The sequence below is a fragment of the Phytophthora parasitica genome (assembly GCF_000247585.1).
Source record: "Phytophthora parasitica INRA-310 unplaced genomic scaffold supercont2.27, whole genome shotgun sequence".
NCBI classification, from domain to species: Eukaryota; Oomycota; class Peronosporomycetes; order Peronosporales; family Peronosporaceae; genus Phytophthora; species Phytophthora nicotianae.
Genome location: NW_008649013.1, coordinates 152,763 through 166,547, shown reverse-complemented (window position 1 = coordinate 166,547; position 13,785 = coordinate 152,763). Strand labels below are relative to the sequence as shown.

General features: G+C 47.6%; 6 protein-coding genes across 8 annotated transcripts; 1 reads left to right on the top strand and 5 right to left on the bottom strand.

Annotated features, from left to right (window-relative positions):
• Positions 1-37: 37 nt before the first annotated feature.
• PPTG_11540 (hypothetical protein) lies at positions 38-1,661 on the bottom strand. Of its 3 annotated transcripts, XM_008907629.1 has the most exons (7): positions 1,590-1,661; positions 1,042-1,497; positions 788-961; positions 655-710; positions 523-592; positions 381-422; positions 38-292 (listed from the first exon to the last, which is right to left on the bottom strand). In XM_008907629.1, exons 2-7 carry the CDS (start codon positions 1,363-1,365, stop codon positions 200-202), a joined length of 759 nt encoding a protein of 252 aa, XP_008905877.1. In that variant the 5' UTR covers positions 1,366-1,497; positions 1,590-1,661; the 3' UTR covers positions 38-199. The 3 variants fall into 3 exon arrangements, with proteins under 3 accessions (XP_008905877.1, XP_008905878.1, XP_008905879.1); XM_008907630.1 differs by having other exon boundaries at positions 523-710; XM_008907631.1 differs by having other exon boundaries at positions 381-710.
• Positions 1,551-3,486, top strand: PPTG_11539 (hypothetical protein). The gene has a single exon (XM_008907628.1). It carries the CDS (start codon positions 1,665-1,667, stop codon positions 3,168-3,170), a length of 1,506 nt encoding a protein of 501 aa, XP_008905876.1. The 5' UTR covers positions 1,551-1,664; the 3' UTR covers positions 3,171-3,486.
• Positions 3,487-4,244: 758 nt separating this feature from the next.
• PPTG_11538 (hypothetical protein) lies at positions 4,245-5,840 on the bottom strand (the record flags this gene model as incomplete). The annotated part of the gene is made up of 1 exon (XM_008907627.1): positions 4,245-5,840. One exon carries the CDS (start codon positions 5,838-5,840, stop codon positions 4,329-4,331), a length of 1,512 nt encoding a protein of 503 aa, XP_008905875.1. The 3' UTR covers positions 4,245-4,328.
• A 447-nt stretch (positions 5,841-6,287) lies between these two features.
• PPTG_11537 (hypothetical protein) lies at positions 6,288-8,208 on the bottom strand. The gene has a single exon (XM_008907626.1). It carries the CDS (start codon positions 8,105-8,107, stop codon positions 6,668-6,670), a length of 1,440 nt encoding a protein of 479 aa, XP_008905874.1. The 5' UTR covers positions 8,108-8,208; the 3' UTR covers positions 6,288-6,667.
• Positions 8,209-9,519: 1,311 nt separating this feature from the next.
• On the bottom strand, positions 9,520-10,410 carry PPTG_11536 (hypothetical protein). The gene has a single exon (XM_008907625.1). The coding sequence runs from the start codon at positions 10,382-10,384 to the stop codon at positions 9,665-9,667; it is 720 nt and encodes a 239-aa protein (XP_008905873.1). The 5' UTR covers positions 10,385-10,410; the 3' UTR covers positions 9,520-9,664.
• Positions 10,411-11,073: 663 nt separating this feature from the next.
• On the bottom strand, positions 11,074-13,191 carry PPTG_11535 (hypothetical protein). Its single transcript, XM_008907624.1, has one exon. The coding sequence runs from the start codon at positions 13,171-13,173 to the stop codon at positions 11,539-11,541; it is 1,635 nt and encodes a 544-aa protein (XP_008905872.1). The 5' UTR covers positions 13,174-13,191; the 3' UTR covers positions 11,074-11,538.
• Positions 13,192-13,785: the final 594 nt, after the last annotated feature.

Here is a 13,785-nt window from a genome sequence, read left to right as displayed (position 1 = left end):
TTTTATATTTACACTGAAGCTGATATTTACACTGAAGCTGATACAAGATCGTGTTTGAATCAAAATGAGTTTAATCTGGATTCTCAATTTCATGCACTGCAAGTAATAAATTAAAAAATTAAACGCTAGTTTTTTTTTTTTTGGTTCCATTTTCGACATACTACTTGATCCAGTATAAGTACATTTGTTTGGTGGTCTCTTAGATATTTTGCGTAAGGAGGACGCGCTCATACGATGCGAACTGCTGGTCTGCCTCAGAGATTGATACCTCCAGCTTCCGCACACCGCGCTCCTGTAAGCGTAAACAAAACAAAAAACAGTCCCGCGATGTTAGTCCTAAAGCATTTGTTCAAGTATAATTCACTGGATATTTCGCTTACTAGGAGAGCATCCAGCGTGAACGCGGCCACAAGTTCGTTACTCTGGTTAAAGCAAACAACAACAAAAATAAAAAAAAATAAAATAAAACGAGAATGCGTTAGCTAACTTGATCCCATCCAAATCAAGCACTAGAGAACCTACGATGTGAATGGCGAGCTCCTCTGCTGACGAGTGTACAATAGGTAGCAGTGAGCAGTCAGCCTTCGGGAAACTGGAAGAGAATGATAGGATAACGACGTTAGATAAGCCATGCAATCAAAAACACATTCATACCTGAACGCCGCCATGTCTTCCGTAATAATCTGTATATTCTTGCCGTCACACGAAATCTGAAGCAACTCAACAGTTAATTTCGTCAAATCAAACCTGACATTTTTTTCCCCAACGTTGTTATATGTTCGCTTACCTTCAGTGCATCGCTCTTCATGGGCACGATAAAAGATTCGTTCAAGTCCTTGCAGATCACCCGAGAGATCCTCTTGATTTCTCCAAAGTCCACTACGTATCCATCCGAGCCAACCTGGCCTGTAATTGTGACGGCCAGGCGATAATTGTGTCCATGCAGCTTCTCACGGAATCCCTGCCACATGCAGCCAAAACTGTCAAATTCTGGCGGTTTTATCATAAATATGGTACCCAAATAAATAAATAAAAGCTTACCTTGAACGCGATGAAGTGAGCGGCATTGAACTTCATGTAATCCTTTGACACATGCACCTTAACCAATTGATTGAAGCCCACAGCCACGGGGTGTGGCGGTACGGTAACAATCATCGGTACGTCGGTCACTTTCTGCTTCGTGTAGTCGATCGCAGGGCCCCCAGCTCCATTGCATTGCTGAATCGGTGGCTTAACACGCTCAGATGGCTTGGTACGGTAGTTCTCCGTGTTCTCCTTGTCAAGGTAGCAGCATTTGACGATTCCGTCGGCCTCCCCGCGCGTTTTCATGGCGGGCGCTCGGTCAACTGCCAGTTCCTTGCCCATGTCGGTCAAGCGGAGTGGCGCTACTCTGGTTATTGTGGTGTGGTCATCGCTCGGAAGCTTCTTCTTGCTGTCAAGACGAGGCGTCTAATCTCCCATGTCGGTCAAGTTGAACTGGGGATGACTGCGTCTAATCTGAAATTCATAATAATGTTTCCAGTAAATATCTGTCAAAAATTATAACAGAACAGAAATGTGCCGAAAAGATTTATTTTTATAGAAATTACAAAAAAAAATTGTCGGCATGAGGGCGGCGACGCCCAGTTCTTCCCCGAACACGACCAGTTACTGAGGCTGCGTCCATGCAAAAGATAAGATCTAACCAAGCGCAAGATGGCGCCACGAGGCAAAACAAGAGCGAGTCCTCGTCCAAATACGAACGACTAAAGGACGCCACTTTTCCACGCGCAATTATGGTCTTACCACACGTTTTGAGCCTCATCAACACTATGCTCATGTCTCCTGAAGAAGCTGCAATCGAAGCCGCACGAACTGGTCAATCGAGATGGCTGCGTGACATCATACACAGATTCGAGGGATGCGGCATAAAAGAAGCCTTCCTAATTGCTGCTGGTAGTGGACAAGTGGTTGTTGTGGCAGATTTGTACACGTATATTGATCCCATTTGTGAAGATGAGGTCCCGGATACAATTGAATTAGTGTTCAAAGCCGTCAGAAGAGCTGCAAGAGGTGGCCATTCGAAAGTGATAGAGTTTTTACTGTCGGACGAGGACGATTTATTGTTCAAGCCTAACCGGGGAGCATTGCTGAGAAAACTCACCCCAGCTCTCGAGAACGCGGCGGCAGAGGGATACTTGGACATTGTGAAATTTATGATAACTCATGGGAGCCTCAAAAACTACAAATGGGCCTGCATGAGGTGGGGGAGGGGCGACGCACTTGCACTTGCCATTTATCACAAACATGACGACGTTGTGGAGTTCCTCTTCAGTGTATTCGAAGATTTTCACTGGAATTTAAAATCTGCCTTAATAGCTGCAGTTCATGCGGAAGGCAAGGACATCATTAAAAGGATTTACGAGCTATACCCGACCACTTCGTATTGGGAAAGCAATTTATTCGTTGAGTTGGCGTGGGATGACCTCTACATACGGGGGGTCAAGTATTTATACGAACACGGATGGGACGATGTGACTCTACTTAGCGACGCTTTTGTTGCTGCAGCTAGTAGAGGATCTGTTGAAACGCTGGCGTTCTTCCTCGACACGGGACGGATATCACAACAACTCTTCGATAAAGCTTTTGAAAAGGCGGTCGAGTCGGAAGGAGCTGTAGAATTCCTGTATGAGAAGAAGCGTGCTTCTTCTCTGGCGATCAACCAAGCCTTCGTAAGTACGAACAGCCCCGCTCTTATCAAGCTTTTGTACGAGAACGAGCAGATTTCCAATGACTCAATCAGTACAGCTTTCACTAAAGCGTGTAAGGCTAAACGCACCTACATCAACCAGTCAAGCAAGGACAATAACCGCATGGACATCGTCAAGTATTTGATGAAGCTGGACTGCATTCCCGCCGAGGTCATTGGCGAGGCTTTTGCCTACGCTGCAAAGCATTCTGACTCCGAGATCATGACGTTTCTGGCTGAAGACAAACGCCTGTCGCCAGACGATGCTTTTCTGGGTGCAGTAGTGTATGGCGATCGGAAGCTAATGGAATCCACGTACGACGTCGAGAGGATATCTCCTGAGACCATCCTGACAGCTTTCACGAAAGTTTCAGTCTCCGATTCTCCTGACATACTGAAAGAGAAATTTGGCCTTCTATTTGTGATTTTATTTACCCTATAGAAGCCTGTTTTGACATGCATTTAGACGGTCCATTATGGACTTCGTCTTTCGTTTTGAGTTGTCACTTGCAGGGAGGTTGGTGCCTGTTGTATTGAGAAGCTCGGCTGTCCGTTCCAAATAACTCCGCATTGGGCTAGTTAATGAAGCGGGGTCAGAGCTGAAATTGTACTGGATCGCCGTCTGCGACTTTGCTAAGTGCTTGAGTGGGTCTAGTGCCGCCAGCTTGGGTTTTCCCCATTGGATCGCGAAGAAGTTTTCAAGAGCTTGAGTGTAGTGAGTTTCGTACGTTGTCGACTTGTTTTCGATTTGATGTTGTTGTCTTGATTTTGGCTTCATCGCTTCTGTGCTCTCTAGTCGTAGCAAGACTTTAGCAGGTTCAGCGTTTGCAGAGATAGCAGTCCGATTCTCCTGACATACTACAGCGTCTTGTGCAGTATTTGTGTATTAAACCCCACGTGCCACAAGCAATGCGACACACTGCGTTTGTTTATGCGGCAAAACGGCGTTTGGTATGGGCCCTGAAAGTGCTGAATGAGAGTGAAGACGGAAAGTTGCCTTTCGCTCTATTGAAGGAGGCACTGGCCTCAGCAACTGATGACGAAGCTGGGCACTATATTCGCAAAATTATCTGTGAACAACTCTTCGATGGAAAAGTGGAGTGTGGATGCGGCTGCGGTGGCGTGATTCACAGAGCCTAGTGGAATGAATTACAGAAAGTTTAGTGTCCCATGAGATGGGTTTTTGTGTTGTCCAAGACAGTGTTGTTACGTATTACCCACTGTCAAACTGATACTCAATTCAGAATCTGGCTGATCTAAGTCTTTACTGAAGCTATTACTACACGAATGTCGAACAATACCCCGACAACAGTGTCACAATATCTCGGCTTTATCCCTTACTCTGAATCAAAGTACGATAAATTGTGTTTGAGAAGATCTTGATTGAAGCGGTAACAACGAAACAGGTTAACGGATCGACATCATTGATCATTGCACCTACGTATCATGTGAATTAAACAGTTGATATAGTCAGCGAAAGACGCTTACTCGAAGCTGCCGGGATATGATAAATGGTCTACTCTATTGAACTTCTTTGAAACTAAACATGCGCATTCCATCATAGAACAATTATACGCTTCCCACATCTTAAGCTGCAGCTTTATCCGCGCAGCCTACGAGTAAAGCTCACGTTTGTGTTGATGGATGTGTTCGTGGCAACTTCCACCGTAGCATTAGCCGTAGCGATGGTATCGTTGACCAGTGTGGCGTTCAGCATATTGGCGCAGTAGTTCTCGGCGTACGTGTTGATGGGGTTTTCGCACAGGGCCTCGAGGTCTCCTTGGGTCTGGATGCTGGCAGCGGCAGTTGTGAGTGATGAAATAGCGCTGTCCAGCTTGGCAGCGACCGTGGTATTTGCCTCGACAAGGCGACGCGAGGAGCTTGAACCCATTGGTAGACTATAGAGCAGCTCAGCATGAGCCTCATAGATGTCAAAGATCTGGTAGAGCAGCGTGATACCGGTCACAGCCAAGTGGTCTAAGCCCGTGAGCTGCGTCATCTGGTTCCACTTTCCGATCACCGACGAGCCGTCGAACTCAACCAGGTCACCGACATAGTCCTGATTCATGGAAATGGTGTTGACAGCGCCATCGTTAGGCTGCCAGTCAGTAGTCAAACTGAGAATATCGGGTGCATAGCGACTTCCAAGGAAGATAGAGAGAACGTCTAGTGGCAGTAGCATAGTCAAGATGTTCGGGTACGAGATCTTCTGCAGCTTCCAGTTGTACGTCGAGAAGGTGTCCTTGGTAGCGTAACTGTAGTAGTAGACATCGTCCAGAGTCTCAACCCACGTGCTCTCCTCCTTAGCTCCTGCTACCGACAAACTCCAGATGGAAACATCCTTGAAACTTGGGTCGAAGATACTACTAGAGAATACCCGGTCGAAGTATTCTTGTAGCGTTTCATCGTTCTGCTTAGCTGTGATGCCCCACTGGTCTAACTGGGCGTCATAGAGGAGATCCACTGAGTCACCAAAGATACCGAGTACGTTGATGATCGACACTAGCAGATCTTTGATGGTATCACCGATTTCCGAGAAACCATCAGCCAGCGTCGTGCCCTGGTTTGGTGTTGAAATAGTCGTGATGGAGTGGATCCAGTCGTGCCCACCCTCAAATAAGGGTGACGTGTAGCTCTTCTCTTCGACTGGAGCTCCGGTTGTGCCCTTTTCAAGCATTTGAGCCAGCATTCGGATGGTCTGACCGCCCATACTGTGGCCGATAAGGTGGATCTTGTTGATCGACCCGTCCGAGTTGGTCTCGCCCCACTCTGGGTACAGACCTGTGTAGTTCTTGCCATAGCGTAAATGGTCATAATTTGCAGAGTGAGCGGCACCGTAGTCGGTCACGCCGCCTTTGATCTGTGCGTACAGCTCACAAGCACGATCCCAGTTGCTGGAGAACGGACCGATTGACGCTGTGTAGACTGTGTAGCCCTGTGCTTCGAGCTCCTCTTGAATGTCGCCTTGGATGCCGCCCCAGTACTTGAATCCGAGCAGTTCGTCACGACCCCAACCACCAAACCCGTGCACCAGTACAACCGGGTACGAGTTGGTGGCCTGGGTGATCGCGAAGTTGAGCAGCAACAGAGCAACGCTGAAGAACGCCTGCATCGTCCTGGAAAGGCAATGGAACTTGTCGACTACTGAGCAAGTTTGAGAATGGACGATCGATGAAATCCCGCTGCTGAAGGCATCATTTGCGTGGCTTTTTCCGCGTTACAGGGAAAGGTTGGGAAGACATGCAAGCACATCGAGCGACTCAATAGTGAAAGCTCACTGCGGTGATTGAGCAAATCGAGGCATCTGTTCCTACTGATAGCAGACGCAGTGTGTCAAAAACTGCCCACCTCAGGCACGAATCGCAGCCACGGTGTTGGCCCACTTGCATTCGACGTCTCTCAGACCATGAACGACGCTACTTCTGTTAAAACTAATTGACAATATCCATGGCTATAATACGCAGAGTACGCGACTTGTTGCCACAGCAACTTGTCCTGAGCAAGACGATTGCTGAGCCTTCCCGCGGGCAAGGTTGCTGACTGAATGCCGGACCGTGGCTGATCACCATCCACTTCAAATTGCGAGCTAATACATACTTGCATTTAGCCTTTTGACAAAACTTCACCTAGAAGCAAAAACAAACATGAACTCGTCCTTCTTGGTTAGCTTTGCTCACATCGCAAACAGCGCTAACCTCACTGCATGTACTGACTCCTTTTTCAAGCTACATGTAGCTCTGAATACTGGTCTGACTCCTCCTCCTGCTTCAACTTATATGTTCCAGACTCTGGACCAGAGATCCAAACCATTATTTTGTGGCATCCGTGGCATCTTCAACATGATCATGATCCAAGTCAATACCACGTTTGTTCAATTTGTTTGTTTCATGCACACTACAATGCAAAATTTGCAGTACTCCAGCGCCGTGACACTGCCTCCTATCCTCGTAGACGACGCGTGGGTGCGGCCTCGAGCATTTTAGTGCAGTAGCTCTGTGCGTACGAGTTCTTAGGACTTTGGCACAGCGCCTCCAGATCACTCTTGGTCTCTACACTCGTCGTAGCTGCTGTCAACTCCACAATAGCGGTATCTAGTTTCGCTACTGCAACAGGAGAGTCTGCCAGTCGACGAGAGCTCGAACTAGCAGGTAGAGCATACAGAAGAGCCGCATGACCCTCGTATAAATCCAGCACCTGCGTGTGCAGCGTAATACCCACAACAGCGAGATGATCCAGTCGATTCAACTGCGGCATCTTGTTCCATTTACCGAGCTGAGACGCTCCTGCGAACGTCACGGCGGCCCCCACTCCGTCGGATCCCATAGAGAACGTAGGGACAACGCCGTCGTTAGGCTGCCAGTCGGTGGAGAGCTTGAGTTTATCAGGTGCATACCGTCCTCCAATGAAGACAGCGAGTGGGTCCAACGGAAGTAGCATAGTCAAGAGATTAGGCATCGAAATCTTGCGTAGCAGTAGGTCCCGCGTGTTGAACGTGTCGACTGTGGCGTAGCTATAGTAGTACACATCACTAAGTGTCTTCACCCACGTCGCCTCCTCCTTGGCACCACCAGTGGATAAACTCCATAGACAAACGTCTTTGAAACTCGGATCAAAGATCCTACTGGAGAATACGCGGTCAAGATACGTTTGAACCGACTCACCGGATTGTTTGGGTGTGATGCCCCACTGGTCCAGCTTAGCGTCATATACCATCTTGGTGCTGTCTCCGAGGATGCCCACGACACTTAATACACCAGCTAGTAGATCTTTGACAGAGTCTCCGATAGTAGAGAAGCCGTCGCCCAAGGTGGTGCCCTGGTTGGGTGTCGAAATGGTCGTGATGGAGTGTACCCAGTTCTTTCCTCCTTTAAACAGAGCATGAGACGACGGGTCTTCCTGGATTGGAGCGCCGGTCGTACCGTGCGCTAGCAATTGTGCAAGCATTCGGACAGTCTGGCCGCCCATACTGTGCCCTATGAGGTGGACCTTATTGATGGAGCCGTCCGAGTTGGTCGTACCCCATTGAGGATACAACCCCGTGTAGTTACGTCCGTAGCGGAGATGGTTATGCGTTGCCGAGTGTTTCAGGCCGTAGTCTACTTGCCCGCCTTTGATAATAGCGTAGAGCTCACAGGCACGATCCCAGTTGCTGGCGAACGGGCCAACCGCAGCAGTGTAGACCGTGTACCCTTGAGCCGTGAGTTCATTCTGGAAGTCACCCTGGATTCCTCCCCAGTACCGGAAGCCCAATAGCTCGTCACGACCCCAACCCGAGAACCCGTTGACCAGGATGATTGGGTATTTATTGGTAGCTTGTGTCAGCGAGGGCGACAACGCCACCGTGAGTAGCAGCAGTGCGAAACGGAGCAGTGCCGACATCCTTGGACTTGGTTGAGCTGTGCAGGACGAGGCGAATTGAGAAGTGAATGAGGCTCGGACAGCAAGACGCCACCAAGATGTGGTGATGAGGATTCAAGCTTCGGGTTGCACTTCGGCAGCGGAGAAACGTCATGGAGCACGACGGACATTGCTATGCCCTAGGATATCACTGCTCTGACCCAGTGCCACCCCGGTCACAGCTGCCAGCAGCTTGCCGCCGCAGTGTGCAGCTCCACTTCAAGGTGCAGCCATCTGATGCTAATCATCTAGGAGAAACAGACTGGGACGCAATACCACTGTAATCTGCGGAGTGGCATCAACTTGATGCCTGGTTTGACTGAATCACGTCCGAAGTTCCGACTACGAACGGATGCGCTCGGCACTATCGTTTCTCACAATGGATACTTGAAGTTAACTCTTTTACTTTGCACGTTACGTGAAGTGCTGCGGTTGGTGCCAACGTGAAGCTCAGAAACTAGAGTTGCTTCGCGGTTCGCGGCACCCATAGGTTCATTACGAACGTAGAGAAAACCAATTGTGTTCGTACAACGAACTAAATGGCTGTGTTTGCTTCCCAATGAAGGTAAAGATTGCACCCGTGGGGTCTTATTATTTATTTTGCCGTTAAAAGATCACAGTTTGAGAGTTTAGTACCATCGTGGGCAAGTCGCAGCAAGCTTTCTACGGCGCGATAAAAGAGTTTTCATGAAACAATTTGATTTGACCGACACCCAAATGCCTTTCTATTGTTAATTTTGTTGATTCTGATGATTCAACTGTACTCCAAGTTGAAATTACCGGCAGCGACATGGACGAAGTAGTTATCTTCGCGGCTACAGAATCTTTATTCATGGAATGTAACCAGCACACTTAGTCATAATCAAACATGGTGTTGCGGATATGTTAGCATCTCGAAGGTGACGATCTCGCATCACATGTGCTGTTCCTGTTTTCTCGGCGATTCCGTACTAGACACCTCCCAAAGAATAATCTTGTGCCATACAGTACATGTGTACGACTCTCTAAATCCGGAAGTTCCCAACAAAGTGGTGATCCTCTTACTTGTATCAACAGTTTTCTAGCACATTCAACTCTTCCAGAGCCTGTCGAAAAGCAAACAAAGTATTGCCGTGTCCACTTCAAAGATCACAAATTCCAACGTGGTTTCACAAAGCTCATGCACTGGCGCTACTATCCGATATGATGTCGACGAGTTACGTGTACATGTAAATCGGAAATCATACTTTCTTGATAACTTCAAACATTTGTCAAAACCGAGAATTCTAACACATAATGGGTTTGTGCTTTTGACGGCTAACTTTTTCGTCAGATGCTACCATCAATCTCCCTTAACTTAAGAATGATTCTAAAAGACAAATACGTCTTATTGCTCTCTCGTTTCCGTGAGAACTCGGGTTGACTCGAATCGCTGGGTTATACAGATAGTTTTCTTAATCACTTAACTGTTTAACGGTACTGACAGCTCACATTAAGTCGTCAAGGTAAATTGGTGTTCCGATTCGTGGCTGATGATTGTGTAGTTCTCGGGTTGCTTCATTAACTGTCGGAAGGCACGACATCAAAGGTTCCAGCACTGCAATTGCCGCGACCACCGTTGGTTTTGAAATCCAGAGAAAAGTCCACATCAATTACCTCGGGGAATAGTAATGGATCGTTGAGCTCTTGAAAATATCTGAAGGCAGCGTCTATATCTTCCATACAAACCCGATCGAACCAGTCATTCTGTTGCGGCTCCGCGGCCACAGTTGAGTGCCTATCGACGGCGGTTGGAGAAGTGCCCGTAGTTTCTGGTGATCTAGGCTCATGCGCTTCAGGGGTAGTGATGACTGCGAGATCACGATAGTTTTCTGAGTGTGGAATACTCTTGGTTCTCGGTGACAACAACCCACGGCGACGACGTTTAATCTTTTCTCGGTACTTTTGAGCGTGCGTCATGACCTGACGAGTGGTGCGCGTACCGACAAAAGATGCCACATCTTTCCACGGCCCCGATGGAAAAATCTCCAGAGCTCGAAGAAATAATTCGTGCTCTTCGGTCGTCCATGGCTGGCCGTGGCGTGGTGGTTTTTTTAGGCCGTGATCTCCTTTTGGCGTGGCTTCGTTCGTGATTGCTGAGGGCTCCTGATGGATCCTCTTCTTCATGGAGACAGTACCAAACGGACGAGTCTGGGGTATCTTGATGGGTATTAGGCTAGCGTAACTAGCGTCCAATCCCACGGAGAATAGTTCGTTGCGGACACGTGTGGAGAGCGTCATGGATTGAAGGAATGATGTCTGCAGGCAGCAAATCTGGGAATGATTTAGCGCGCTGGGTGGTGGTGCTTCACGCGCTGACAACTATTCGAGTGTCGTGTACCATTTCGCTGGTTCGCTACTGGACCTCAACGGCTATCGCTGAGTCAGCGTATATCGCAGTCATGAGGACACATGGATAGTCGGACTGTATGCAGTGTCTGCCCTTGCGTTCAGATATTCACGTTACTCTCCACATGACTTATGACAATTGAAACATACTTTAGTACCGATCGCGAGTGTTCAGTAAGTTCGCATTGAAGAGGCCAGTTAATCAAACGTTCACTCATAAATCAAATTTACAAGCAGCCATCCGTCGCAAAGCAGCGCAAATATGCAGAATGATACACTCCGATCTCTGCTGGCGTCAGTGGCCACTGGCAAGCAAACAACTTGCAACCATTGAACGGTTACCCAGCGACAAGATATGGAAACTGCTACAGTAAGTATTGATTTTCAAACAAATGAATAAATGTATAACTGGATTGAAGATCCAATTTGCAATAAACTGACATTCATCACTAAACCGTAAGTTCGGTACAACGCTGCGAGCAGAACGAATACAAATAATAAAACCAGAGATCTTCACTTAAGATCATGTCAGCTTCTTTTTCTTCGCTGGATTCTGAATTGAGAAATGTTGCACATGTTAACTCCAATTTTGTCTTTTATGTTATTTAGATAAATTTTGAAAGTAATTCATAATATGCTCAATTTCTCATAATTCACGCCAATCACTCTCACCAACACGTTGCATTCTCCTAACATTCCGCCACGATCAATTATCGCTGGGCAAGACGATATTGTCATGCCTTGAAATTCTGTCATGGTCATCGGTCGCCTGAAACCCTTGAGTCCGACCATTGAACTACGGATCACATACACTTTATCATAAAGAATCTTGATTCAAAGATGTCGATATCTTTATTGACGTCCAAGGAAAGCGAGTGCAAAAGAAAACTCGTCAAGCTAAATGTTTGTACTCCTCAGTTCTCTCGGAGCTCTCATTTTTAATGTTGTTCTGCGAGCACCATATCGCAGATTATCTTGCGAAGCAGGTTGACGACTTTGCGATTACCTGCTGCAACATCGAGCGCTTCTGTCAGCACTTCCATAGGCTATCCATCCGTTTTACGTTCACACAAAAGCAGAACCACTGGCTTGAACCCGAGCCGAACCGCAAGTACAAAAGCTCTGTGTTTAAACACCAGTGGAACATGCTGCTCATCGAAGAGAAATGCCACAATTACTTTTGCCATTTCCAAGCGTCCATGGCGAGTAGCTTCTCTGAACGCTTTAAGCAAACTGCCATGAGAAACACGCTGGTAGTCGTACAAGAGTTTTACAAGTGCCGTATCGTCTCTGATCGCTGCAATCCCAAAAGCGCTACTCAAAGCTTGATCTGTGACGCGAGTATCATCGCGCAATATGTGGACGAGTTCCGTCTGTTGATTCCTCACAGCAGCCACGAACGCATTGCTAATCAGATCCGAGGAAATACACTTTTCCTTGAACAAGAACTTCAATATTTCGACGGTATGGACTCCGTTGCGACTCGTGCTTAGCTTGAAAGCGCGCAGGAGAGATCTTTCCGAGATCTTCTCGTTATCATACATCAGTCTCATAGCAGCAACGTTCTTCACCGTAGCAAACGCCCTGTTGATCCCTTGCTGGGACACTAGCTTCGTGTTGTACACTAACGTAACCACATCCATGTTTTCCTGTCGAGCAGCCCTTTGAAAGACTTTATCGATTGCGCTTTGAGTAACCCGACCAGTGTCCAGCAAAAACTTCAATATCTCAACTCCCGTCTTGCATCCACCTGCTCCCTTCAAGGCTTTTCCAACAGATTCCTCGTCGTCGTGTCCGTTATTATAAAGATACTTCACAGCTTCCAGATTCCCAGAGGCTGCCACGTAGGCGAACAAACTATTGTTGTGGAATTGCTGTGGGTAGATGTTGTAAATCCTCTCAGTCAGTTCTTTATCTCCTCTGTCCATGGCTGCTAGAAACGCCTTTCGCAGGTTCCATCGCAGTCCTCTGTACTTGAGCAGGAAGTCCACCACCTCCATTTGACCTCCCATTATTGCACGAGTCAGGGTATCGCCCTCAGGAAAGATACTATACTCATCCATGTATTGCCTGCTTACTGCGTGGTTGACCATGTACTTGACCACCTCTAGAGAACCGCTTGCTGCCGCGGTATCTAGAATATCTCGAGCAGCGGTAATCATTGGAGTAAACGCCCTGCGATAAATGTATATCTCTGAAAACAAGAGCTGCACGATCTGGAGTTGTCCGATCTCCGCAGCTGCTTTTGCTGCCCTTTGCATGGCCTGCTCTGTCTTCTGTATCGCTTGCTCGTTCATATAGCGGAGGAATTTGTCAAGTAGTATCTCTGTAATAACAGAATCCCCTCTGATTGCTGCTTGGTAGAAAGCCTCGGATGTATCGCACTCGAACCTCCGTAATATCTGTTGAGCCCATTCTGACTGTCCCGTCTTGGCTACTTCTGTGATGGCCTCATCTGGGGTCAGTAACATCGTCTCGATGAGTTTCAACACATGAGGCAGGGCCTGGATTTCAGATGGGAAGCATTGCTGCCCCTGGGACGTCACACTGTCGCTCCCCAACTGAGCACATTGTTTACGATCTACTTCGTCGTCTACGTCCAACCGGATACGCTTTACGGCGCTGAGGGTGGCGTCGGATTCGGAGATTGGGCGCTCTCGCTTAGATGGCGCAGGGTCCATGGTGTTCTTAAAAAAAATAGTCTGAAATAATAAGTTTAGAAGCAAAATTTGTGCATGAGGCTAATTATTTGGCCATTTTAGGAGCTATTTTATTTCCCAGAATCTATCTATTTTGAATAGACAACGTTCAAGGCCACGAAAATCGACAGGAACTCCATTTAAGAAGAAAGAATTGATGTCATCAAAAGGTAGGTCTGTAGCTGCAGAGGCTGATCTGCTGGTGGAATTTAATGATCTAGTTTGTTTAGTCTTTTCGATGTGGTAAATACAGTTCGCTAGCGATTTCGATGAGCACGTGCATCCACCCATTCACACTGCACGCACCCATACACCGGGTAATCCTGTCATCGCAAAATGACTTGCGAGTTCAATTATTCTATAATAACTGGTCTGACAGCTCAGCTACATTTACAACGTTCTCTTACCACTTGATCTTCTTCCCGCTATCCAATCGGCGGCGCAACTGCATCCTGCATGTCGTTTGCCCAGTGCTGCCGCTGCCATTGCACCTTGTCATCCCCCCCCAACAACACGCGCCTTGCCTTGTCATTCGCTGGGGCCTCGTGCACCAGGAGATCAGCATTAAGATTGGCCCCAGGATCGGTGCTGAGA

What these genes read in the sequence shown, in the direction of transcription:
- PPTG_11537 (XM_008907626.1), bottom strand. Translation starts at nt 8,107, where the DNA reads ATGTCGGCACTGCTCCGTTTCGCACTGCTGCTACTCACGGTGGCGTTG.
- PPTG_11535 (XM_008907624.1), bottom strand. Translation starts at nt 13,173, where the DNA reads ATGGACCCTGCGCCATCTAAGCGAGAGCGCCCAATCTCCGAATCCGAC.
- PPTG_11536 (XM_008907625.1), bottom strand. Translation starts at nt 10,384, where the DNA reads ATGACGCTCTCCACACGTGTCCGCAACGAACTATTCTCCGTGGGATTG.
- PPTG_11540 (XM_008907629.1), bottom strand. Translation starts at nt 1,365, where the DNA reads ATGGGCAAGGAACTGGCAGTTGACCGAGCGCCCGCCATGAAAACGCGC. An exon ending in AGGAGCTCGCCATTCACATC is followed by an intron (nt 423 to 522) that starts GTAGGTTCTCTA and finishes TGCTTTAACCAG; the next exon opens with AGTAACGAACTTGTGGCCGC. An exon ending in TCACGCTGGATGCTCTCCTA is followed by an intron (nt 293 to 380) that starts GTAAGCGAAATA and finishes TTACGCTTACAG; the next exon opens with GAGCGCGGTGTGCGGAAGCT.
- PPTG_11539 (XM_008907628.1), top strand. Translation starts at nt 1,665, where the DNA reads ATGCAAAAGATAAGATCTAACCAAGCGCAAGATGGCGCCACGAGGCAA.